Raw genomic sequence first — 22978 nt, forward strand, 5'->3', positions numbered from 1 at the left:
GGAGCGCAGGGTTTCTGGTGAATTCTGGGCTGGGGGCCTGAGGGGAGGGTGCTGGGGGCACTCAGACCCAGGTGGGGGGCCCAGGACGCAGACCGGCTGCCCCTGCCCAGGTTCTGCCCTCACAGGAGGCCGAGTGCCCACAACCCGGCGGGGCCTAGCCCCTGGCCCTGGCTGTGCGGCCTAGGGCAGGACTGTGGCTACAGAACGCTTCCAGACCCCCGACCTCTGCTCTGAGCTGACCCTGGCCTCTCAGGCAGCCCTTCTGGGCAACCTTCCGCCCCACCGAGCTGGCCAGGCTGGGCAGGGGCAGGGGCTCTGGCCTGAGAAGTTTGGGCCCTCCTGCGCGCCGTAGCCGGGCACCTTCCTGGCCGGGCAGGGCCAGGAGGCCTGGGGGCTCGGGCCTGGGCTGGACTGGGCTGGGCTGGACTGGGCTGGGCTGGGCGAGGGGCAGTCCTGCTCCAAGCCAGCTTCCCAGGGATGTGCTTGGGTGGAGGGCGGAGCGGGGCCTGGGCCCGGGTGGCCTGGCAGGCAGAGCAGGGTAAGCCCTGTGGGCACAGGCCTCCAGAACTGGGAAGCCTGGGCGCAGGCTGGACAGGTGCTCCATTGAGGCTGGAGGGGGCCCAGCGGCACTGGGCGTGAGGGGCGAAGGCCCCGGCTGCCCTCTGTTTCCCGGGCAGCTCTGCGGACATGGATGTGTTCCAGAAGGTAGAGAAGATCGGAGAGGGCACCTATGGGGTGGTGTATAAGGCCAAGAACAAGGAGACAGGGCAGCTCGTGGCCCTGAAGAAGATCAGGCTGGATTTGTGAGTGCTGGGACGGCCCCTGAGACTCCCACCCAGGGGTGCCCCGAAACCCCAGGAGCTGCCCCATCTGTCCCTCGTGTCGGGGTTTTACATTCAATTCCCTGTCCCAGTGCTGCCCCGTTAGACTGGGGCGGCCGCAGAGGTGCCGCCCTCACTCGTCCTCACCCCGACCAGGCTTTGTCCCGGGCCCCTGGTGGTGATAAGCGTGTGGCGAGGAGCACAGTGCCCCGGCGCTGGGGGATGGGCCATCCTTCTGCAATAAGGAGCACAGGTGACCCCCCGGGCAGAGGCCCTTCCTGGCTCCTGCCTCCACTGCTGTGCCCTTCTTTCCTGCAGGGAGACTGAGGGGGTCCCAAGCACCGCCATCAGGGAGATCTCCCTGCTCAAAGAGCTCAAGCACCCCAACATCGTCAGGTGAGGCGGGGAAGAGGCAGGGAAGCTGGGCCTGTCCCAGTTCGCCAGGGAGCTGCAGCCTGACTGGCGTCCCCCGGCCAGGCTGCTGGACGTGGTGCACAGCGAGAAGAAGCTTTACCTGGTGTTCGAGTTCCTCAGCCAGGACCTGAAGAAGTACATGGACTCCACCCCGGCCTCCGAGCTCCCCACGCACTTGGTGAAGGTACCGAGGGAAGGACAGGGAAGAGCAGCGTCCGCCCCGCTCGGCGGCCCCGCTCGGCGGCCCCGCGTCCGCTCAGCCGGCGCCTTCTCCTTCTTGCTGCTCCAGAGCTACCTCTTCCAGCTGCTGCAGGGGGTGAATTTCTGCCACTCTCATCGGGTCATCCACCGAGACCTGAAGCCCCAGAATCTACTCATTAATGAGTTGGGTGCCATCAAGCTGGCTGACTTTGGACTGGCTCGAGCCTTCGGGGTGCCCCTACGCACCTACACCCACGAGGTACCGCAGGATAAAGGGGAGAGAAGGGCAGCCAAAGGGATGTCACCCGTGCACTCAGCCACCCTGAATGATGCCGTTTTCTTGCCCCTACAGGTGGTGACACTCTGGTATCGAGCCCCCGAGATTCTGTTGGGCAGCAAGTTCTATTCAACGGCTGTGGATGTCTGGAGCATTGGTTGCATCTTTGCAGAGATGGTAGAGAAAGGGGCAAACATGGCCACAAGGAGGCCACAGGCAGGGTCCTATTAGGGTGGGGTGAGACCCTGATTCTCCTGTTAGAGGTAGATTAGAAGGTGTTTGGAACTGGTTTAAGGAGTGGGGAAGCAGCGTTTATTCCAGAAAAAGCCAGGGTTCTTAGCACAGCCCTGGGAAAGACATCTTGAAGGTGCTTCCCTGGTCTGGCTTCTCACCTGGTATTGGATTCTGTATGACAAGGGATACCTTGTATGACAAGGGATGCAGGCATACCCACACCTTCTCCTCTTCTGCATTCCAGGTGACTCGCAGAGCCCTGTTTCCTGGTGACTCTGAGATTGACCAGCTCTTTCGTATCTTTCGGACCCTGGGGACACCCACTGAAGCCACCTGGCCAGGAGTCACCCAGCTGCCTGACTATAAGGGCAGCTTCCCCAAGTGGACCAGGAAGAGGCTGGAGGAGATTGTACCCAATCTGCAGCCAGAGGGCCAGGACCTGCTCATGGTAGGTACAGGTATGAGACAGGCGACGGCAAGAAAGGCCGCCTGGCTCCAGTTGCTCCTCCCACCAGAAGCGTCGCCTTTGTCAGCCAGCCTCTTATGGAACCCTGGCTCCTTCTGAATCCCAGCAGGTCTCTTTTCTGACCCTTGTACACAACTGGCATATCGATTGTTCAGCCTGGAGGCCTCTCCCCTGATAGGTCCAATGTTCATCTTCCCTTTTAAAACTTCTTCCTTAGCTTTGTTTTTATGCTGTGATACTTGCCTTTTTCTTAGTTGCCTAGTGTTTTTGGTGATTTTCCTCTGTGGACCTTATTACCCTATGTAAGCTATAAGCTTTCCCAGGCAGGGGCTGCAGCTGCTCCTGTCTCAGTGTTCCCTGCAGCGGTCACTCCTCACATGAGGCTGTTCACGACAGGCCATTCCCTGCCGCCTAGGCCTCTGCCACAGTCCTCACTCACCCTTCCTGTTCCATCATCTTGACGCCTTGGGCTGGCCCAGGCCTGATGGCCCACAGCCATCCATTCTTGCCCACAAAGACTTGGGGCTGCATTTCTCTCTTTAATCTGGTGTTGGGTCAGAGGAAGGCACAGCAGTATTTTCACCTTCAGGCTGTCTGTCCAGCTTTCGGGAAGTCTCTGTGTGTCTACCAACCCAGCACCAGCGGGACCGTGTAGACTTCCAACCAAGGCTCTTAGCGCTCCATCCTGGCTACTCCGGGGCCGTGGGTCCTTCCACATCCTGGCTGGTTTAGGGATTCTGAGTTCCTACCCAATTCCAAGTGGGCCAAACCCTGGACAGGTTTGGCCCACTTCCTGATACATAGAGAGAAGTCTGTCTCAACCAGGAGTGGCCTGGAAACCTCAGTACAGAAGGGGAGAGACTGACTCAGCCTCAGTAGCTTAAAGGAAACTGGGAGTGATCCAACAGGGCTGGACTAGAAGTAATTCTTTGTCCCCAGATTCTGGGAGTGTCCCGAACAGGGTCGCAAGCTGGGAGGAGGTAGCTTCGTGCAGTTCTGGGTTTGAAGGCAGCCCTTTGGGGCTCGGGGCCCTCCAGCTGGGACCTGGGAGGGTAATTCCCCTCCAGCCCTGGCCACACCGAGGTCCAGTCTCTTTCCTTCTCCTCCTTCCTTCACAGCAACTGCTGCAGTATGACCCCAGCCGGCGGATCTCAGCCAAGGCCGCCCTCGCGCATCCGTACTTCTCGTCCACCGAGACCTCCCCGGCCCCCCGCCAGTGTGTGCTGGAGCGTTTTTGCCGCTGAGAACGTTTGAGGCCCCCGCCTCAAAGCCTCTCCCCAGCTGCTGCCCCAGTTGCCTCCCCACCCACTTCCCAAGAAAGCACTTATCTGGGGAGAGAGCAAAACGCTAAGGAATTTGGCCTCAGCCATCAGAGGGCTGAGTTTGGGTTAGTCCTGCCAGCAGGTTAGCGAGTTCCTATGTTGTTTATTGGGTTAGATGGAGCCGTTTCAAGCTGAGGGCACAGAAACTCTGTTCATGGCGGGGTATGTTAGAGACTGGGCCCCCTGGCCCTGGAACAGCAGGTGCCAAGGAGAGCAAGGAGCCTGTCCTGGCTGCCTCCTGGCGCCCTTCACCTGCCGGGCCCTCGACTGCGTGGCCAGAACCTGAAGGAAAGGGTGCCCCCTGCCGGTCTTTTGGGATTTAAAATGTTTGGGGAAGAGTTGTGTTCCAGTTGAGTCCCAAGTTAAACAGCAAGCAGGGAGAGGGAGAGAAAGGACATTTTCCTAATCCCAGGGGAGGTCAAGGTGTGTGTGGCTGTTCTAAGTTGTCTCGTCACCTAGGATTTGCTTAATGTTTGTTTGCCTCTGGCTTTGAAAACAGGAAATAAAAATGACAAATTCCTGAGATTTCCAGGGTTTTTCTGCTGGGGGGGGGGGTGGACACCAGCGACTTGCTGACAAGGGCGAGGTTGACAGAGGGCTGGAGACAGTTCCTGGCCAGCCCTGAGAGACCCAGAGCAGAGACGGTGGGGAGGGAGGGGCCAATCCATGATCTCCTTCCATGACCTGCCAGCATCTCTCCGTCCACCCCACTCCATCCCCCCCCCCCACCCCGAGTCAAAGTTGGCCATGTCCACTCCCCACCTGGGGAGAACCCAAGCAGGACTGCCCCTGTGCTCATGCCCCAGACAGATCGACTCTGTGTTCCCAAATATGAAGGAGACACTGGGAGAATTAGTTTATTGGAAGCACTGGGGCAGTGGAGGAGGGAGGGATAAACAGATCTGCTGATCTCTGGGTCTGGGGAATGGATCGGGCACCAAAGTTAGGGGAGAGAGCCCAACACCACGAACGTTCGAGTAATAGGACAGCGATCAGACAGAGGGAAAACCCACCCCCTCAGATTAGGGGATCAGGCTGCTCCTAGGCGAGAGGGGCATGCATCGTCCCCTCCCCCTCACACGCACTCCCTGTGACTGCGTGGCCCGCGTCAGCGTCAGCGCAGGGAGCGCTGTGCGGCGGGGGAGGTGGAGCGGTAGCAGCGGTAGCCCTCCAGCGCGGCTGGGAGGAGCAGCAGGCCGCTCAGGGGATCTTTCCGGCAGCGCCCCATGGCCTCCTTGTAGCTCAGCCGCTCCTTGGAGATGGGGTCTGTCAAATCCTTCTCGTAGCCGGATTCATCCTGCAGGAGCTGGGCCAGCTCTTCGCTGATCATTCCAGAGAGCACGGCCTGCGGGACGGGAATGCGGCCTGTCCTCTTGGGGTCAATGAGTCCCCCAGTCAGGTGCTGCACCTGCAGGTGCGGGAGCACGCTCTCCCGGGGCATCCAGCCTTTTTGGACGGCCTCGCCCACTGACAGCCTCTTCTTCGTGACAGGGTCCTCGATGCCGGTGAAGGCCTTCTGGGCGTTGAGCAGCCTCTGTGTGGAGGTGTTCTCAATCAGCCCCCTCTCCATAGCCTTGTGCACGGAGTAGCGCTCCCGGCTGAGGAGGTCCACGATGCCCCCTGTGGCCGCCTGGGCCTCCAGCAGCTTCTGCCCAGTGATGGGATCCAGCATGTTTTTGGCCACGGCCGTCTTGATGGTGCATTTGTTATCTGTGGTTGTGTCATAGACCCCGGCAATGGGGAAGCTATCATCGCCAAGCCCAAGAGAGAAGCTGGGAGAGAAGAAACTGGTGCTCTGGGGAGCTGGGGAGGTGAGTGGGGACTTGGAGATGATGGAGCCAATGGAGAGGGAGGAGCAGGGCTTGGTCTCCCCTGCCACGAGCAGAGCAAACTCGGAGATGGGGAGGTGGCCATCCTTATAGAGATGGTACTCCTCCTTGGAGATGCGCCGGCAGCGCAGGGCAGCCTCAATGGAGTACTGCTTCCCGCTCTTGCGGTCCAGGAGCACAGACTCCTCCCCACAGGGGCCCGAGGTGGTGACCTCCTCCCAGTCACACTCAAGCTCCTGCAGCTGGAGGTACTGGCCTCGATCGATGATGCCCCTCTTGTAGGCCTCATATGGGGACATATCTTTCCCCGTCTCGGGTTCCAAGATGGAGATCTTGGTGGAAAGGTTGGTCTCTCGCGTCTGAGTCTCCTGGTTGAGCTCTTCCCGGCTCACCTTAGCGTGGAGGTCGCGGAGGGCCCTCTCCTTCTCGTAGATCTGGTCCTTCTCACGGAGGATGGCCGCCTCGAGCTGCGAGAGCTCCTGGCTCCGCTGGGCCGCCTTCCGTCGCTCGTTCTCCGTCTTCTGGCTGAGCAGCTTTGACTCCTCCTGCAGGTGCAGCACCTTCTGCTCCTTCTGCCTCCCCAGCTCCCGCAGCTCCTGCTGCAGCTGCCTGCACTCCTGGCTTGCCTGGTCCCGGGCCTTCTGGAGCTCGGCCTCCTCCCGGGACCAGGTCTTCCTCAGAGCCTCAGCCTTCTCTATCCGCTCACGGAGACGCCGCACCTCCTCCTCCCGGCTCTGCCGGGCAGTGCGCTCCCTGTTGAGCATCTCCCACACCCGGGACCGCTCACCCTCCAGCACCTGGTCCTTCTCCACCCTGATCACTTCCTTGTAGATGGTCTTCTCTTGCGATTTGGTTTTCTGGAGGACATCGATCTTGACCTGCAGGTTCTTGCACTCCCGATGCAACTCCATCACCTGGGTCTTCTCCTGGTCCAGGTCCCGCCGCAGGGCCTCCGTGGACTTCTCCAGTTCCGGGTCCTTCTCCAGCTTGACCACTTCCTCCATGATGATCTTCTCCTGCACTGCAGGGGGCCGCTTCTCTAGCTCCTGGATACTCAATGTCAGCTGCCGCAGCTCCTTCTCCACAGCCAGCTTCTTGTTGCGGTCCTCCTGGAAGCTGAGCAGACCCTCCTTCTCCTCCACAGTGGCCCGCAGCTGCTGCACCTCCCGCTCCAGCTGCCGCCGCCGGCCCACCTCCTCGTCTAGGCTCCTGCTCAGCCGGCTGTGGTCCTCGCGGAGCTTTGGGTCCTTCTGGGTGACCACCACCTCCTGCACCACCACCTTCTCCTCGGGCCGCCTCCTCTCCAGCAACAGGTACTTGTTCTGCAGCTCGTAGACCACGTCCTCGGCGGCCCGCCTCTTCTGGGTGGCTTCCCTCACCTCTTGGTGGAGCCGCTCGGCCTCCTTCTCCAGGACCGGGTCCTTCTCGTGGCGCACCACCTCCTTGTTCACCGTCTTGGTCTCCACCTTGGACCGCTCCCGCTTCCACTCATCGCGCTCCCCCTGCAGCCGAATGAGCTGCTCCTGGGCCCTCCCACTGGTGTTGACCAGCTCGTTGAGCTGAGCCTTCAGGCGGTCGATTTCCCGCAGCACCTCCGGACTCCTCTCGTGCTTCACCACCTCCTGCGTCACCTGCTTGTACTCCACTGTGGGCTTCTGGGCCCGCAGGACCTCCAGGTCGGGCAGCAGCTTCTCCACCTCCTTCTGCATGCTGCTCCTCTTGCTGGCGGTCTCCTCCAGCTCGGCCCTGAGCCGCGTGATCTCCTTCTCCGTCTCTGGATCCACCTGGAAGATCTCGTTGATGCGTTCCTGGAGCTCCACTTTGGGCTTCTGCTTCTCCACCACGCTGTACTTGCTGTGCAGTTCCTTCAGCTCCCTGGCTAGAGTCGTGTTCTTATTCCTCTCCCCCTCAAGGAGGCTCCTCAGCCTGGACGCCTCTTTGAGAAGGCCTGGGTCCTGCTCCACCTTCTTCACCTCCTTCACGATCACCTTTGGCTCCACGGCGCTGATCACCCGCTCCAGCTCTTCAATACGAGCCTGCAGCTTGGCCACGGCCTCCTCCGCCCCCTTCCTCTGTGCAGTGTCCTCCTCGATCTGCAGCCTCAGAGCCTGGGCTGCCTTGACCATTTCCAGGTCCTTCTCTACCTTGACCACTTCTTTCACCACGACCTTCTCTTTCACGTTCGCTTTCTTCTGCTCAAGGGCCAGCAGCTCCTTCTTTAGCTCCTCCAGCCGGGCTGAGATGGCGGTGTTCTCCTCCGACAGGTGTTGGATCTCGCTGCTGAGCTGGGCCGCCTGGCTATCCAGGCCTGGGTCCCTCTCGATCTGGGTGACCTCCTTGGTCAGCAGATGGGGCTGAATGGCCTTCCTCTTGCTCTCCAGGTGAACGACCTTCTGGGCCGTGGCCTCCAGGTCTGCCTCCAGGCCGGCCCGCTTCTTGCCCTCATCTTCCACCTGGGACTTCACCCCAGACAGGTCGCTCTCCAGCTGGGGGTCCCGGTAGAACTCCACCACTTCCTTCTCCTCCAGCCTTTCCAAGGGCCGCTGGGTCCTCAGCTGCAGCAGCTGGGTCCTCTGCTCCTCTAGCTCGTGCTGCACCTGGGCCACCCGCTTCCTCTCCTCCTCCAGCTGGGACTTCAGGGCCTCTGACTCCTTGCCTGCTCGGGCTGGGCTCTCAGAGCCCTGCTGTGCGTCATGGGTCACATGGATATCCTCACTGAGCTCCTTCTGCAGAGTGAGAGGAAGAAGGGGAAAGTACTGGGGGGAGGAAGAGGAAAGGGATGAGCCCTATTCCCACCGCCTCCCCAAGATCAGAGACCCTTGCTGCTTCCTGAGACTTCCCAGCAGGTCTGGGGAGATGGAACTGAAGACCGGAGATGCTTGGCTGCAGGATCTTGAGAGGACCCACTAATCCCGTGATGTCAGGATGCAAGGCAGTGTTCAGGCTGAGTTTGCACTAGAACATGCAACTGGGACAGGTTCTCCCTTCCAAAGCTTTCTCCTTCCCCTCCATCCAGGCTCCTAGAAATGAGCCCATACACCTCCGGGGGATGCTAGAGTACTCCTCTGGGTAGGAGAAAGCTGGCAAATTCCTCGGCCAGTCACTGAGAGTCATGGAGAGCTTCTGGCTCCTGGTGTCCCAGGGAGAGAGAGCTAGGTGGCCTCTTACACACTGTGGCTGGGTCCTAAAGCTGAAGACTTTGTGGGGGTTTTCTCCTGGCCCACCAGGGGACTGCCAGTGGCTAAGCTGTGACTTCCCTGAATGACATCTCAGGGCCTAACTCTGAGACGGATACCAGCCTGTAAGAGCTGTTGGGGAGAGCACTGGGGGAGGCAGGAAACTGCACGCCTGCCCCCAGGCCGCCGAGCCTGCCCTGATGTTGCAGGCTGCAGGGTGAGGAGGAAGGGAAGATGGCCAGGTCAATGTCTAGGCCAGGCTGTCTACTTCGGGGACGGAGTGGGCACCATCTCCATACCTTCTCCAGCAGCTTTCTGGCAAGCTCCAGCTGGTGCATCTGCTGCTGGTGCACAGCTGCAGCCTCAGTATAGGCCTTTGTCAGGTTCTTCTCCTGGAGGGGCCAAAAGGGAGAGAGAAGGAAGGCAGGGTCAGCTCCCACCTCGGAGGCTGCAGAGCTGCAGCCAGGGGACACGGAGCCCCGCTGGGTCCCGTCTGACCTGGGCCTGGATGCTCTCCTGCAGGGGAGCCACTCGGGGTCTCTTGGGAGCTGACCCTTCCTGGGTCGGCTTCAGGGAGCAGCGGTAGATGTCTGCCTGGAGCTCGTAGTCCTGAGCAGGGAGGAGAGGACAGTCGGCTGGTGGTCAGTGGGGGAGGCTGGCGGTGGGCAGCGGACTGGCAGAGGGAGGGAGGTGGGTGCATAATGAGGGACCGGCTGAAGGAGAGGAGCTTACCTGGAGAGCCGCCTGCAGGTCCTGGGAGAGGCGGGATGCCATGGCCCTGTCCTGCTCTCGGTCCTGGATCTCCTGCAGCAGCCTCTGCCAGGAAAGAAGTGAGAGTCAGGAAACACCACTCATCCAGACTCTCCTCCTGCCGGCTGCCTCCAGGGCCACAGGCAGCAAGCTTGGAAACTGCCCTTTCCTTCCCCTGACCCACCATGGCCTCTGCTTGGGACATTTCAGCCCCTCCACCTGGCCACCCTATCTATTCCTCAGGCCTCAGCTTGGGTGTCGTTCCTTCCAGACCGCTTGCTGTAATGCCCAGCTTGCCCGCAGTGGGCTCCTGCGGCACTGCGGTTTCTTCACCAATGCGCCGATCAGCATCATGGCCTGCGATGCTCCAGCCGCCCCCACCAGACTGTGGGCTGCCGGAGACCGGGTTGTACCCCAGCCCCTGCATAGTAGGGCTTGGCAAGTATGGGGAAGAGGATGCAGTAGGAGTTGGAACTCCCAGGAGCATAAAGCCTGCTGCCCACCTTGGATCAGACAGAGATGGGCTGGACATTTCTATGGGCAAAGTGGAACATTCTGTGGGGGTCGGGAGGTGGGTGACCCAAGGCCTCTGTGGTCTGAGCTTTGAGGTCTCTTAGCACACTGGCCATAAGGGGGCCACATGCAAATAGGTGGCTCTCCCTTTTGGGGAGGTGGCCAGGGAGGTGGACGTGGCTTGAGGTCCCAGCTCTGGACAGGGGCCTGACCTGCCCCCAGGTTGCCTGCAGCCCCAGCCCCTCACCTTCTGCGCCTGTAGCTTGTAGGCAGTCTGGCTGGGCCCGTCGCTGGGCCGCACCTGGTTGCGGGGCAGGTGCTCCAGCCAGGAGCTCAGGTTGTCACTGCAGTTCCTGAACTGCTGGTAGGCGAGGCCGGCATCCTGCACCGTCTTCTCCCTGCAGGAGGATGAGGCCCGGAGCAGAGGTGAGAGCTGCCCTCTGGGGACAGGTGAGGAGTGCACAGAGGAGGCTGGTGGGTGCCTCCCTCCCTGGGACAGGTCAGGAGGCCTGAATGACCCGCCATGGTGATCCACTAACTCTGGCCCTGTGCTGGAGCTGGATATTCAGAGATGGACTGGGCAGTCTCTGCCAGGCACCACCCTGGGAGGTAGGCACTGGTATTATCCCATTTTAGAGGTGAGGAAACTAACCCTCCGAGAGGTGAAGTCACCAGTCCATGGTCACACAGCTTGTTCGCAGCAGCTGCCGTGTACCACGGGGGCATGCCACAGGCCCTGCTGGCCCAACCACTCACCGCAGGTCCAGCTGGTCCCCCACGGCGTGGTAGCGGTCAGTGAGGGCCCGCACTTGGCGCTGCTGGTGAGGCAGGTCTTGGCAGAACTCGTGGAAATTGTTCTGCAGCGCACCACACGCATGCTCGGCGGCCTTCAGCTCACGGTGCAGCCCCAGCACGCAGGACTGCTGCTCCAGCAGCTTCCTCCGCTGCCGCTGAGGGAGGAGAGGACACAGTGTGACGTACCCTCTTGGTTCCGTGAGACGCCACATCCTACTCCCCCTGCCCCCGAATGCTTGGTCAGGCTGTGCCCCCCTCCCGCCAGGAGGCCGCCCGGCCCCTCACCTGCAGCTCACTGGCCCTCTCCTGCAGCGTGCCCGGGCCAGCAGGGATGGGGGCCTCCTGAGCCAGGGAAGACTCGAAGACTTGGATGACCCTGTCCGCCTCCTGGATCTGCCGCTCCAGACCCAGGGCAGCCTTGGCTCTGCCGCAGAGGTGGCCAAGGGTCAGACACCCCCTCCGTCACACCCGTGCTGCCCCGCCCAGCGGTCCCCTCCCCAGAGCACTCACTTCTCCCCGTAGAGGTTGCAGAGAACCTGCACATCGCTGTACTTGTTCTTGACGTTGTTGAGGGCCACGGGCAGGTGCAGGGTGGCGGGGCCCACGGGCTGCGCCGACAGACACGCCTCACACTCCTGCTGGGCCGCCTCCTTCTCTGCTCCCAGGCTCTGCAGCCGCTGGGCCATGTCCTGGGAGGGGTGGCGTGGGGGTCAGGGATCCCTGCTCTGGGCAGGTGGGTTCTGCCCAGCCCTCCTGCCGGGTCGACCTAACTCTGCCCACGAGGGTTGAGTGTGGTGGGTACGTACTTGGGCTCAGGCCAGAGAACCAGGAATGGTCCTGGCCCCAGTAGTCCCCATGGGGATGCCCTTGGGCAGGTCAACCTCTCCAACCCTCAGTCTCCTTATCTATGGAATGATTGATGGGAGGATGAAATGAGACCCTGAGGGTCGGGAGCTCAGCAGGGCCAGGCATACAGTTGCCCGCCTTGACCTTCATGTCACTATCCTATTCACAAAACCATCAGTTCCCTACCCTGACCCTCCAGGTCAGGCACTTGGGGTTCTTTCGTTCATTCCTTTATAGTTATTCACTCGTCCATTCCGTACGTCATTGGTGCCAGCTCTGTGCCCTGCACTGCCTACCTTCCAGTCTAGCTGGCCTTCCCATGGGTCTGAAACACCCTGATGTGGTAGCTGCTATGACTTCAAAACCCAAGGACTTATCTGGGGATGGCCTGGGCCCAAGAGAGCCACCATGTCCCAGGTCAGTCATAACCAGTGACCTAACAGTGTAGGGTATGAAGGTCCAGCCCCGTCAGCCCCAGAGCTCCCCCTGGGCTCGGCAGGGGTCTTTGTGGAGACTGCATTGCTGAGCGAGCCTCCTGCACTCCTGCTTCCCCCCAGCCCGACAGGGGTCACACCCACGACCCACGAGACTCCCTCAAAAACGCCCGGCACGCCCGGCCCCATCTCACAGTCGGCCTCCCGGACCCCACCTGCGTCACCTGTCCCACCTCTGGAGCCCTCCCCGAGCCCAACCCTTGGACCCGGTGGAAATACTGCCTCCAAACAGCCATGGTAGAAGGTGGAGCGAAAAGAATAAGTTGCACAATCATGCGAACAACACAATCCAAAATTTTAAAAGCAAAACCCAAACAATATATTTGAGTAGAAACTGGTTTGGAAGGGTATAACCCGACTGCTCGCCTCTCAGCGCCTCAGAGGATACGTTCTTTTGTGACCACGTTTACAAGCTGCACCCTCTCCAGGGAGGCCCCCCACCCTGACGTGCTCCAGGCACCCTTGCTGCTCACAGGACCCTCGCCAGGACACCTCCTGGGTGTGGGTCACAGGGTTTTTCCCCTGGGCCCTGCCCCTACTAGAACCTTCCGGGGCCTTACTGTACTTCATCCTCAGGACAACCAGACGAGCTGGATATGATTATGCCTGTTTTCAGGGATGAGGAAACCAAGGCCCAGAGAAGTTAAGTGAATTGCCCAGTGTCCACAGGGCTGGACAGCAGAGAGGCCAGGATGGGAACCAGCTTGTCTGAGCCCTGCACTGTCCACTCCCTCCCTCCTCCTCGGGTCCCTGTGGCTGCTCCCACATTCACCTCATCTTTAGTTCATGCATCCCCAAGGCTGGACCATTTCTTATTTCAACCGCCCTTCTCACCCACCTTGTGGCTTTGGATGCGGCCCTCCAGGTCCTCCAGTGGTCTGGTGCGGCTCAGTGGGGCCCGGGCCCAGGCCAGCACCTGCCTCTCTATCTGCCCCAGGTCTGCATCCAGCTGGGTCATCTGTGTCAGGAGCTTCTGGGCCTGAGGGTCGGCTGGGGCTGAGCTGGTCGGAGCTGGGGGCATAGGGAGCTGGTGAGGGTCCAGGGTCTACCTCACGTCTGCCTGAGAGGCTGCTCCCTGAGTGCTGGCCAAGGGGCCTGGTGGTGGGGGGGGGGGGGGGAGGGGCAGGGCCTGAGGGACAGACAGCCCTAGGGGCTTGCCAACCCAAGAGATGGAGTCCCCAGAGCAGAAGTCCCTAATGCAGGGTCACCTCCTGCGTGTCCCAGCCCCTCGCAGTGGCCACAGTAGGAATCTACTCCCCCTATCCCAACCACCCCTCAAGTCCCTGGCCGCTCTTGGTACCCTGCTGGCCAGGCCGTAAGGGCTCCGCAGTGGTGGTCTTCAGGTGCCTCTGGACTGTGGCTAATTTCTGCTTCAGGGCCTGCAGCTCCGAGGCCAGCCTGGAATGAGCAGGAGATCAGAGAAGGACATCCCTCCTCTCTCTCCCCAGCCCCAGCAGTCACTGGGCCAGGCAAAGGCCAGGCAGTGGCCTCAGACACCACCTGTGTCAGACACAGCCTGACTCTTGCCCCTGAGTTATCCCCAGGCAGACCCACTTGGAGGCCCTGGCCACAGCTTCAGGGTCCGGAGCTGGGATGCAGAAGCAGGCGGCTGGGGCATGCTTGGTCTCCCCGCCGGGGCCCTGCACGACCCAAGTATGAGGGTCACTGTTGTCCATCAGCGTGTACCGCTCGCCCCGCAGCAGCTGCACCTGGGGGGCAGGTGGCGAGGGGTTCATGCAGGCTCAGGGGAAGGGGCCAGAGAAGGGACAAGTCCAAGATGGGGTAGGGGTTGGGGACAGGGACAGGTGGGGACAGGAGCTGGGGCAGGGGCAGGAGTGGAAGTGGGAGGTGCTGGGGTGGGGACAGGGGCAGGCCAGAGGCAGGGCAGGGCTTGGAGAGGGGTGGGGCTGGGGCAGGGGTGGAGCAGGGGCAGGGGGACTGGAGGGGGCAGCAGGGGCTGGGCTGGGCTGGGCGGGGGGCGGGGGGGCGGCCCACAGGGGGTCTGGGACGGCTCAAGGACGAGGCAGGGTGGGGGATCGCTGGTTGAGGCTGTACTTCTCCGGAGTCCCAGTCGCAGATGCTGTCCACGTGCAGGGGCTGCTGTGGCGGTTTTCTGCGCTGTGGCAGAGGGGTGACCTCCTGGCTCCGTCGCTGCAGGTCCCTGGTGGTCTTCTCGGCCAGGGCCAGCTGCTTCTCCTCTGCCTGTGGGGTCCCAGGCACTGGGGGCTCAGGCCAGGTTCCATTCGAGGCCTACCACCTACCCACCCCCTCAAGAGGGCCAGGGATCTGGCCTTCATGAAGACAGGGTCTCTAAGTCAGCAAAGTGAAAGGCGCCCCTCCCCGGTGGTCCAGGATCCTGGGGTCTGCTGGGTGGGGTGGGGTGGTGCTGCCTCTAGAGTGGGAGCTGGAGGCCCCTCAGCGCTCTCCTGGGCTTCCTGTCACATTAAGGAAACTGCTGTCCAGAGAAAAGGACTTGCCGGTAAGAGGGCAGCCTCTTCTCCTGGAGTAGACCCCCTTGTCCGGTGCCAGGGACGGCTTGGGGCAGGACTAGGTACCTGGGAGGGGGAGGCCCCGACACCTGGCCAGGCCCCATTCCCAGGAGTGGGGTGCAGATGGCCAGGCGGGTCCGTCTCACCTCCAGCTGTCGCAGCAGCTCTGCGGGGGTGCCCGCGGGGCCCCCAGGGGCAGGGCTGTACTGGGTGTCCAGGCTGGAGTTGAGCTTTGCCAGGGTCTGGCTGACTGAGTCGGCGTCTTCCTGGAACTGAGGTCAGAGGGTGGTCAAGGGCAGAGCCCGGGGCAGCCTGCTGCCCAACCCTGCAAACCAGCTGAACCCAAACCGGCTAAAGCCAAACCAGCTAAATGTGAACTGCCACTCGCCCCTGCACCGCCACCTGTACCAGGCAGTGGGGCCTTTTCGGGGGGGAGCGCTTTGTGTGCGGGGCATTTGTGGTTCAAGGAACTTCATTTCTTTTGGTGTCATAAAATGCTGTTTCTCATCCTTCCTGCCTCCCCCCATTACCTGGAGTTGTGGTGCCCAGGCCCCTGGAGGCTGCCCATGGCGCCACAGAGTAGAAGCTGGGAATGTGTTTTAGAGAAACATCCCACGGTTGGGTGACGTTACAGAATTATTGTTGGTGGTGTGATAATGGTATTGTGGTCATGTAGGAAAATGCCCTTAAAAAAAAAAAAAACTCTTCGGCTTGCCTCTCTCAAAGTGTATAAAACATTTTGGGCGGACATTGCAAAAAAAGTCCCTGTTGTATAGGATGTCAGTACTTCTCAACCCTTTTTTCATTATTGTTCCCTAAGGAGCCTTTTCAGATATTTTTCCCTTAATTTCCCCACAGGGTCATGAAAATTTAATACCACAGATACACTGTATGTCCTTTATGTGTGTATATCTGTGGTTTATGCATAAAAAGAGTAACAGTTTTTTCTCCCATAAGAACCAACTCTCTCACCCCCCTGGGAGCAATAGCACCCTGTTGAGAATGTTTGTGACATTATTTTTTCTCTGGGACCTAGTCACAACAGCACAACAGTCTGTCATTTTTATGAGATGCTTTGTCTCCCGCGATGCAAGATTGTCCTCCATGCACCTCTCTGTCCCACCCAGGGCCCTGTTGGCCACCCACCCCTGTCCCCCCAGCCCGGCCCTGCCCACAGGCTCACCCGGCGGTAATCCGCCACGTGCTGCAGCTGTCTCTCCTGGCAGATGCACAGGTTCAGGAAGTTCTGCCACTCCATCTTCAGGGCCTCCTGGTGGGTCTGGGGACAGCAGCACAGAACCCTCCAACCATGCTCTGCCATGCTCCGTCCACCTGCCCACCGCCTGCTCAGCCAGCCTTCCGGCTGTCCCCGACCTGAGCCGTGTCTCCCTCTGCCTCTCCCCAGCCCACCTGGGGAGCCCCCTGATGGAGTGAGTGGGGGGGGGGTCCCCAAGCCAATGTCTGGGCCTTCGCACCTGGATGGGCCCCACTGCTGGATGCCCGAGCTCCACCATGCGTTCCCCGTCATCCTCCAGCTGGTTCACGCACTGCTCCTGGCTCAGCAGCTCGTGCTGCTTGAAGTGCTGGGGAGAGCCGAGGAGCAGACAGTGAGGATGAGGATGTCCTTGTCCCCCCCTTACCCACCTACCCCACTCTCCTGCCCTGACATCGTATTCCTGCTGTACGCCCGCGGGGTCCACCATGAGGTCGCTCCAGTCCTGCTGCAGGATGCGCTGCTGCTGCTGGGCCAGGGCGCTCAGCTGGCGCGTGCATCCCTGCAGGTGCGTGTACAGGCTGCCCAGACTCTGCCCGCGCCACGAGGCCACCTTCTGTGCTCGGCAAGAGGCGAGGGGGGAGGGGGGAGGCAAGGGGCACCATCAGGCTGTACCCTGAAACACTGGCCCCATCAAGGGTGCAGGCAGCCAGGCCCTGCCTGGCTCCCAGCCCAGCCAGCCAGCTGGCCCTGCCCTTCCTGTGCTCACCAGCAGGTCCCGGTACTGGCTCCGGATGGCGGCTGCATCCTGCCTCAACCACAGGGGAGAAAACGCAGGCCCAGTGAGAGGCAAGGTGTGGGGCGGGGGGCCCGCACCCCACACCCTGGACCTACCGGTCCCCCCTCCTCTGTCCCTTGCCCCAGAGGGCCAGCCAGGCCTAGCTCAGGCTCTGATGGGTGGAAGAGGGGCTGGGGTAGGACCTGGGCAGGGATGTCCCTCCGGGACAGCTCACCCACCGGCCCAATGAGGCTCCGCAGCTGCTGCCCATAGGCCTCGATCTCCTTCTGCAGGATGTTGTGCTCGGCGATCTGCTGCTCCAGCTCTGCCATGTCCGGCCCGTACTGGCCCTCGCAGACCTGCTTCTGCAGAAGAGCTGGCTGCTCAGCTCCACCGCAGGGCCCAGGCCTGGAGCCCTCCCGCACCCTCCCACGTCCTCGTCAGCGGGACCCGAGCTAGTCCTTTGGGCAGAAGGTGCACAGGCCAGGTGAGCAGCCTGGGTGAACAGCTGGCAGCTCACCCTGGGGGGACATGCCCTTCTCCACTGGCCCTGGCTGATGCCTTGGCGTCACCATGACTGCAGTCCCTGAATCCCACTGGTCCCCAGGACTTGGGGCTCAGCCTCTAAAAAGTCTCCCCGCTCCGCCCTACCTCCTGCCCGGCCCCAGCTCAGTGCCTCTCGCCTGGACCCCTGCAGCCGGGCTCTGGGAGCCTGCGCACACCCTGCTCTGCCCATGCCTTCCCCACTGTCCTTTCACTGTCATACTGGCACCTCTTCTCTTGTGGCATCAAGGCTCCTGATACTCAGGGTGCCCGTGACCTGGTTCTGCCTGCCTGCCCAGAAAACCCCACTTCCCATCGCACCCATGGTGTCCTCTGGGCAGGAGCCTCTGTCCCTTCTTTCTGGAATGTCCTCTCCTCACCATTTCAACCCCAGGCCACCCAAGCCCTCCCTCCTCTCCGAGGCCTCTGAGCTTCCTCTTGCAGGAAGCCTTCCCTGACTGCACTGTCTGCTCTGCTCTCTACCTTCCCAGACCCTGAACCACCCCGAGGTCCACGCATGCTGTCAGGCCACTGATGGCGCACAGCTCTTTATTGCTGTCTTATTGCTGCTAGGTGTGACTTCAAGCTCCTTGAGGCATTTCTGACATTGGGGATGGCCCCTGACCTGTTTCTCCTCCAGCACTCGTGCCCAGTCAACCCTGGGCCCCACGTCGGGTGGCAGCACCATCTTCTCGTACAGGGCTCGGTACTCGGCACACTCCTGGGTCACCCGCTCGTGCAGCTGCTTGATGCTGCCAAGGAGGCAGCCGGCAGGTCAGGGCTGGGCCTGAGCTCCCTGGGGACCCCAGTGCCTCCATCACTGAGCCCCAACCCCAACTGCCACCGCACTCACTCCTTCTCAATCTCCTCGGCCTGCGGGTGCTTGAGGCGCCGGGCCTTGTCCACATCCAGGAAGAGGTCCTTCAGCAGCATCTCGGCCTCCTTCAGGCTGCGGCCCGCCTCCTGCTGGTGCCTCAGGGCCTGGCTCTGCTCGCTGTGCAGCCGGTCCTGTGGGTGTGGGATGGCCTCCTCGCTGCCTGTCACTGCCGCCTGAGCCCCACCCTGAGGGACCCCGGCCGCACTGGCCAACCTTGGTGCCCGCGCTGGCAGAGGCCCAGGCCCCGGGCATCCGTAGGGCGGGCTCAAGGACACAGGGAGGCCTGAGCACCCCCTGAGCCCCTCTGACCCACCAAGTTGTGAGCCCAACTGAGATGGAGTGCCAAGCCCCATCTTCCACTGCGTGTTTGGGGAATGGTCAGTGAAAGACAGGGTTGTCTGTTCCATCTTCACCATGACCAGTGGGCATGCCAGGGACCACCAGGCATGACAATGGGCTCCTATGCCCCCACGCCCTGCCATCTGTTCCCCAGGCCTCACCTGCTGCAGCTTCTTCTGGGTATCCAAGATGTCCCTTTCCACCTGGTCAGCGTTGGCCTGCATGCGGGAGATGAGCAGGGCCAGCTCCTGGGTGGCAGCTCTGGTGAGTGGTGGGGATAGAGGGCAGCAAGGTTGGAAAAGGCCCTTCTGTTCCCCTTGGGCAGAGGTCTACCCACTCAGGTGGGGTCCCCTGCCTCTCCCTCCCCCATCTTGCCCTGTGGCCTGGCTCAGTGCCCCGGAGGGAAGAGTCCAAGACCCGAGAGCTCTGGTCTCTCTCTGGAGGAGGCTGTGAGATGCCCAGTCCTGGGGGAGGGGGCGCTGCCCCCACATGAGGGTTCAGAAAATGGGGGTTCCAGGTGTGCATGGTGCCGTGGAGCAGGCTGACCTCACTGTCCTGGCAGTGAGTTCCCGACTCCGGCCAGCTCCCTGCTGCTGCTTCGGGCTGGTAGCTGCTGATACCGGAGGCTGTGGGGCTGGGCCCTGGGGAGGGGCAGGTGGGCTGGCTGGGGGCGGGGGCGCAGCAGCTCAGCCCCCACCTCGGCTTCCTCCCACCCCAGCCCTGTCTCCTCTCACTGCCCCGGGCTTCGCCTATGCCCAGGCTACCATCTGGAGGAGCCACAGAACACTGGGCAGGGGGAGGCCAAGAGATTGCCAGGGCACCCCAACACTTTGCAGATTTTGGAGTTCAGAGCCAAATTGGGACCTGACCTGCTCCAGGTCACACAGCCAGGAGCAGAGTATGAGCCTGAAGCAGATCCCAGGGTCCTTTTCCATGCATTCACTCAGGAGCCTCTACAGGGCACCTGCTGTGTGCTGGGGCTAACGCTCTGGGACCTAGAGGACCAAGCAAACCCAGTAAAAGGCAGAGTGAGCTCCAAGCCTCAAGAGCAGGTGGCATCCCATGAGGCCACCGTCCTGGGAAAGAGAAGGCTTCACCAAGCTGAGCCTTAGACAAGGGTCAAAGGAGAAGCCCCTCAGCCAGAGGGGCAGTGCCAGCAAAGACACAGTCTGAAAGAACCCTGGCCTGACAGCCTAGGTTTGACCATTCTCTATCATTACTGCTGTGTGGCCTTGGGTAAGTTACTTAACCTCTCTGTGTCCAAGGTTCCTCACTTGTAAAGGGGGGCTTTAATAATATCTACCTCACCGTGTTATTGTGAATGTTAAGAGAACTAATCCATCCAAAGTGCCCAGTATAGAGCCCGTGCAGAGTCAGAACCCAGGAAGTGCTAGTTTTTATTCCACTAGAATCTAAGCGCTGTGAAGGCGAGGACCTGTCCTTCTGTTCACTAGCATCACCAGTGACTAGAACAGTCTTGGCATACAGCAGGTGCTCAATAAGTATGTGTTGAACCAGTGGATTGCACATGGAGGGAGTGAAGAGTCCTGTTTGGGGGCCGGAGCAGGAGGACGGGGCTGTGTGGACCACGCTGCGCCAGGCCAGGGAAGCGCTGCCCAGGAGCCTGGGGACAGGGAGCTGTGGGTCCTGAGCCCTGGGCACCCTGTCCTCCTGCCAGGAGGAGCAACTCCACCCTGGGCAGGGCTAAGGGGCCCCAGGGAGGACAGGTCACTCCCGTGAGAGTCTTAACTGCTGTTTTTCCCATCTTAGCCCAGCCGTGGTGTCTGGTGTCGTCACCCCGATCCCTATCAGGGTAATGGGCCTTTCATCTCCACTCTGATCTTGACACCTGGACCCCAGGGGAGCTGCCATCTCCACCCTGCAGGGTGGGCGGACAGCCAGGCTGGGCCCTGCAGAGAGCTGGGTGAACTGAGGGAGGCTCTGAGGATATCCCAGGCCTGCGGGCCCCTCTCCTTTCCCCCAGCAGCCCCTCCACACACCCACACGGTAAAGGAATCACCCCGACCCTTTAACCAAACTCTCAAGGCCCGAGGTAAGCCACGTAGGGAAGGCTGCAGCTTAGACGCGAGGGAGCGCAGCCCTGCCTGCCTGCACCCAGGCGCCCTCCCGCCCTCTACGTCTTGGCTTCTCTGGCCTCAGTCCTTCTGTCCACCCTGCACCCACGTCCCAAGGGTCATCCCAGCCCAGGGGGAACGTTGAGGACAGAGCCACAAACAGACCAGGCACTCTGGTTTCCCAGCCTCCCAGCAGAGGAAGGCAGCTGCTCAGGCTCCTATCGGGCACGTCTCCTGCAGAGTGGCCTCATCTCCTGGCCCTCAGCTCCCCTGGAGAATGTGGGGAGCCCCAGGCCATCCCTGGCCTCCTGCCAGGGCTGGAGCTCAGCCTGGGCCGAGAAGAGAGTCCAGCCCCAGGCCCTTTGGCCTCAGGACACCAAATGCCAGCCCTGGGCTGGTCCTGGGCTCCCCGGCTGCTGCCTCAAGGTGGCTGGAGCACCTGGGCCTGGCACCACCCCTGTCCCGGCCCCCCTCTCCTGGCCCCGCTCACCGGCTGTGCTTGCTGGGGGAGCTCTTGGAGGATCCCTTGGCTGGGGGACCCTTGGGGGACCCCTTCCCCTGGGAGCCTTTGCTCAGCCCCTTGAACATGGTGGTAAAGGCAGGTGCTGGCTCAGGCTGGGCTTGGCCGGTGCAGGCAGCAGGCGGGTGGCGGGCGTGTGTCCTCGCTGGCTGCTCAGCTGGGCTCTGGTGAGGTGGGGCGGCCGGGCCCTGGGAAGGCAGTTTCTGGGAGGCCCCTCCCTACAGGTGAGGCAGTGAGCAGCGGGCCAGGGCTGCCGCGCATGCACCCACACTCACCCATGCTCACGCCTGCTCCTGCACAACCAGTTCGGGAGGAAAGGGCACAGCCGGGAGGGCGGGGCCCCGAGCCTGCCTGACTCCTAGAGAAGGTTCGGACTTGTTACACCCCCACGCCCAGAGGGAGCCGGCAGTGATCACACCCAGATGGGGAAATAGCTGGGCCCAGGAGGGACAGGACTCCAGACAGACAGACAGACAGACCCATGCGTGCACGCGCAGGCACAGGGACAGAGGCCTGGCCTTAAAGCTCAGGCTCGGGTTAGTAAACATCTCCAGCCAGCACAGCTTGCCCCCGCTATCAGGCATGTCCCCACCCACAGCTCTCGCCCCGCCCAGGGTGGGCGGGAGGGCACTGGCTCCCTGCTCACCACCACGGCTTACAGGTCTCTGCTCCGCATCCTCTGCTGACATGATGGGGCAGGGAGGGGGCATTCACCATAGCATTCACTGGCACAAGGTACATTTTTAAAAGTGGGCACCGCCCAGCCGGGTCCCCAGAGCACGACCCAGCAATCCCACCGTTCGATCTTCCTGGCTGGCTCAGTGTCATCCCATCAGTCCGAGGCCGGCATCGGATGCAGTAGGACACACATTGCTGGGATCCTCAGAAGATTCTCAGATCAGCTCCAGAGGAGCCAAGGCTCTCCCTGGACCCCTCTTCCAGGGATCCCCCGCATTAGTCTTCAGATGCTGCTGAGCCCAGGTCAGGCTGAGCCCCTTGGGAAGCCCCTGTACTTGCGTTTTCCTCCCTGCCTTTCCTCCTGGAAGTGGCCCCTTGCAGCTTTTCTAAAGTTGGATGGAACGGCAGACAGTGTTGCCAGCTTATTGGCCTTTTCCTCACATTGAGGGCCACGCAGGTCATCTCGGTAGCTGCCTTCTCCTGCAGTGGCCCCCCGGGTCTTCAAGAAGCAAGTGGGTACCCCCATTTTCAGGCACTCATTTCACTGGCCCACTCAAGAAGCCCCTTGTACAGATCTGGAGTCGTCCCCCAGAGCCGTCGCAGTTTTGGTGGAAGGAGAGTTTGAGGAGGAGCAGAGTGGAGGGACACAGGTATGCTGGGTTCCGAGCATCCTGGACATCCTGGCAGGTCTGAGGGCAGAAGATGTCTAGAGAAGAGATAAGGGTCCCAGCAGACTGGGGGGACCAGGGACAGAGGCCTCAGAGTGACCACATGCCCCAGTGGGACACAAAAGGCCTGAGTCCCTTTTGTCTGCATCTCATGGACAAGCCACTGAACTTGGCCCTGGAGAGGGGACACAGGAGTCACCCAGCCTGGAGGGGGAAGGACTGACACTGGGGGTGGGGAGGGCAGCAGGAGGCCTTGACAGAACGAGTAGCAGCAGGGAAGCAGGGTAGCCTCCAGTATTCTGCTCCCTCCCAGCTGTGTGACAGTGAGATGGAGCCTGAGACGGAAGGCCCAGCCGCAGAGGCCGCTGAGCCTCTGCCCCAGCCCCTCTCTCCACTTTACTCCTGGGGGACGATGTTCTTCTAAACACTACTGGCATGCCTGCAATCAACTATTCTCAGAAAGAACATTCGTTTAAATGGCTGCAGGGTGCAGGAGCCAGCCCTAACTCCCGGCCTCTCATCTCAAACCTGAGAGTAGGTTCACTTCCTTATCTTCGAGACTGGGTGAGTGATGGCAGTGCCCAGGAGAGCCAAGACAGGAGGTAGGTGATGGCAGCCCTCAGCCCTCTGGCCACTGTCTTGCCTCCCTAACAGCTCCAG

The 22978-nt window shown here is 61.3% G+C and overlaps 2 protein-coding genes across 3 annotated transcripts; one reads left to right on the forward strand and one right to left on the reverse strand.

Annotated features, from left to right (window-relative positions):
• Positions 1-65: 65 nt before the first annotated feature.
• On the forward strand, positions 66-4273 carry CDK3 (cyclin dependent kinase 3). Of its 2 annotated transcripts, XM_046675949.1 has the most exons (7): positions 66-803; positions 1140-1217; positions 1299-1419; positions 1525-1695; positions 1789-1890; positions 2192-2395; positions 3532-4271. In XM_046675949.1, the coding sequence occupies exons 1-7, from the start codon at positions 688-690 to the stop codon at positions 3655-3657; spliced, it is 918 nt and encodes a 305-aa protein (XP_046531905.1). In that variant the 5' UTR covers positions 66-687; the 3' UTR covers positions 3658-4271. The 2 variants fall into 2 exon arrangements, with proteins under 2 accessions (XP_046531905.1, XP_046531904.1); XM_046675948.1 differs by having other exon boundaries at positions 1299-1695; positions 3532-4273.
• Positions 4274-4567: 294 nt separating this feature from the next.
• Positions 4568-21275, reverse strand: EVPL (envoplakin). The gene is made up of 22 exons (XM_046675396.1): positions 20943-21275; positions 18539-18638; positions 18015-18169; positions 17787-17913; positions 16858-16983; positions 16610-16648; positions 16295-16456; positions 16103-16210; positions 15811-15906; positions 14774-14899; positions 14194-14340; positions 13693-13847; positions 13439-13536; positions 12977-13149; positions 11309-11487; positions 11084-11222; positions 10760-10953; positions 10251-10401; positions 9473-9556; positions 9239-9349; positions 9040-9132; positions 4568-8290 (listed from the first exon to the last, which is right to left on the reverse strand). The coding sequence occupies exons 1-22, from the start codon at positions 21038-21040 to the stop codon at positions 4850-4852; spliced, it is 6102 nt and encodes a 2033-aa protein (XP_046531352.1). The 5' UTR covers positions 21041-21275; the 3' UTR covers positions 4568-4849.
• Positions 21276-22978: the final 1703 nt, after the last annotated feature.

This window comes from Equus quagga, chromosome 11, assembly GCF_021613505.1.
Source record: "Equus quagga isolate Etosha38 chromosome 11, UCLA_HA_Equagga_1.0, whole genome shotgun sequence".
Classification (NCBI taxonomy): Eukaryota; Metazoa; Chordata; class Mammalia; order Perissodactyla; family Equidae; genus Equus; species Equus quagga.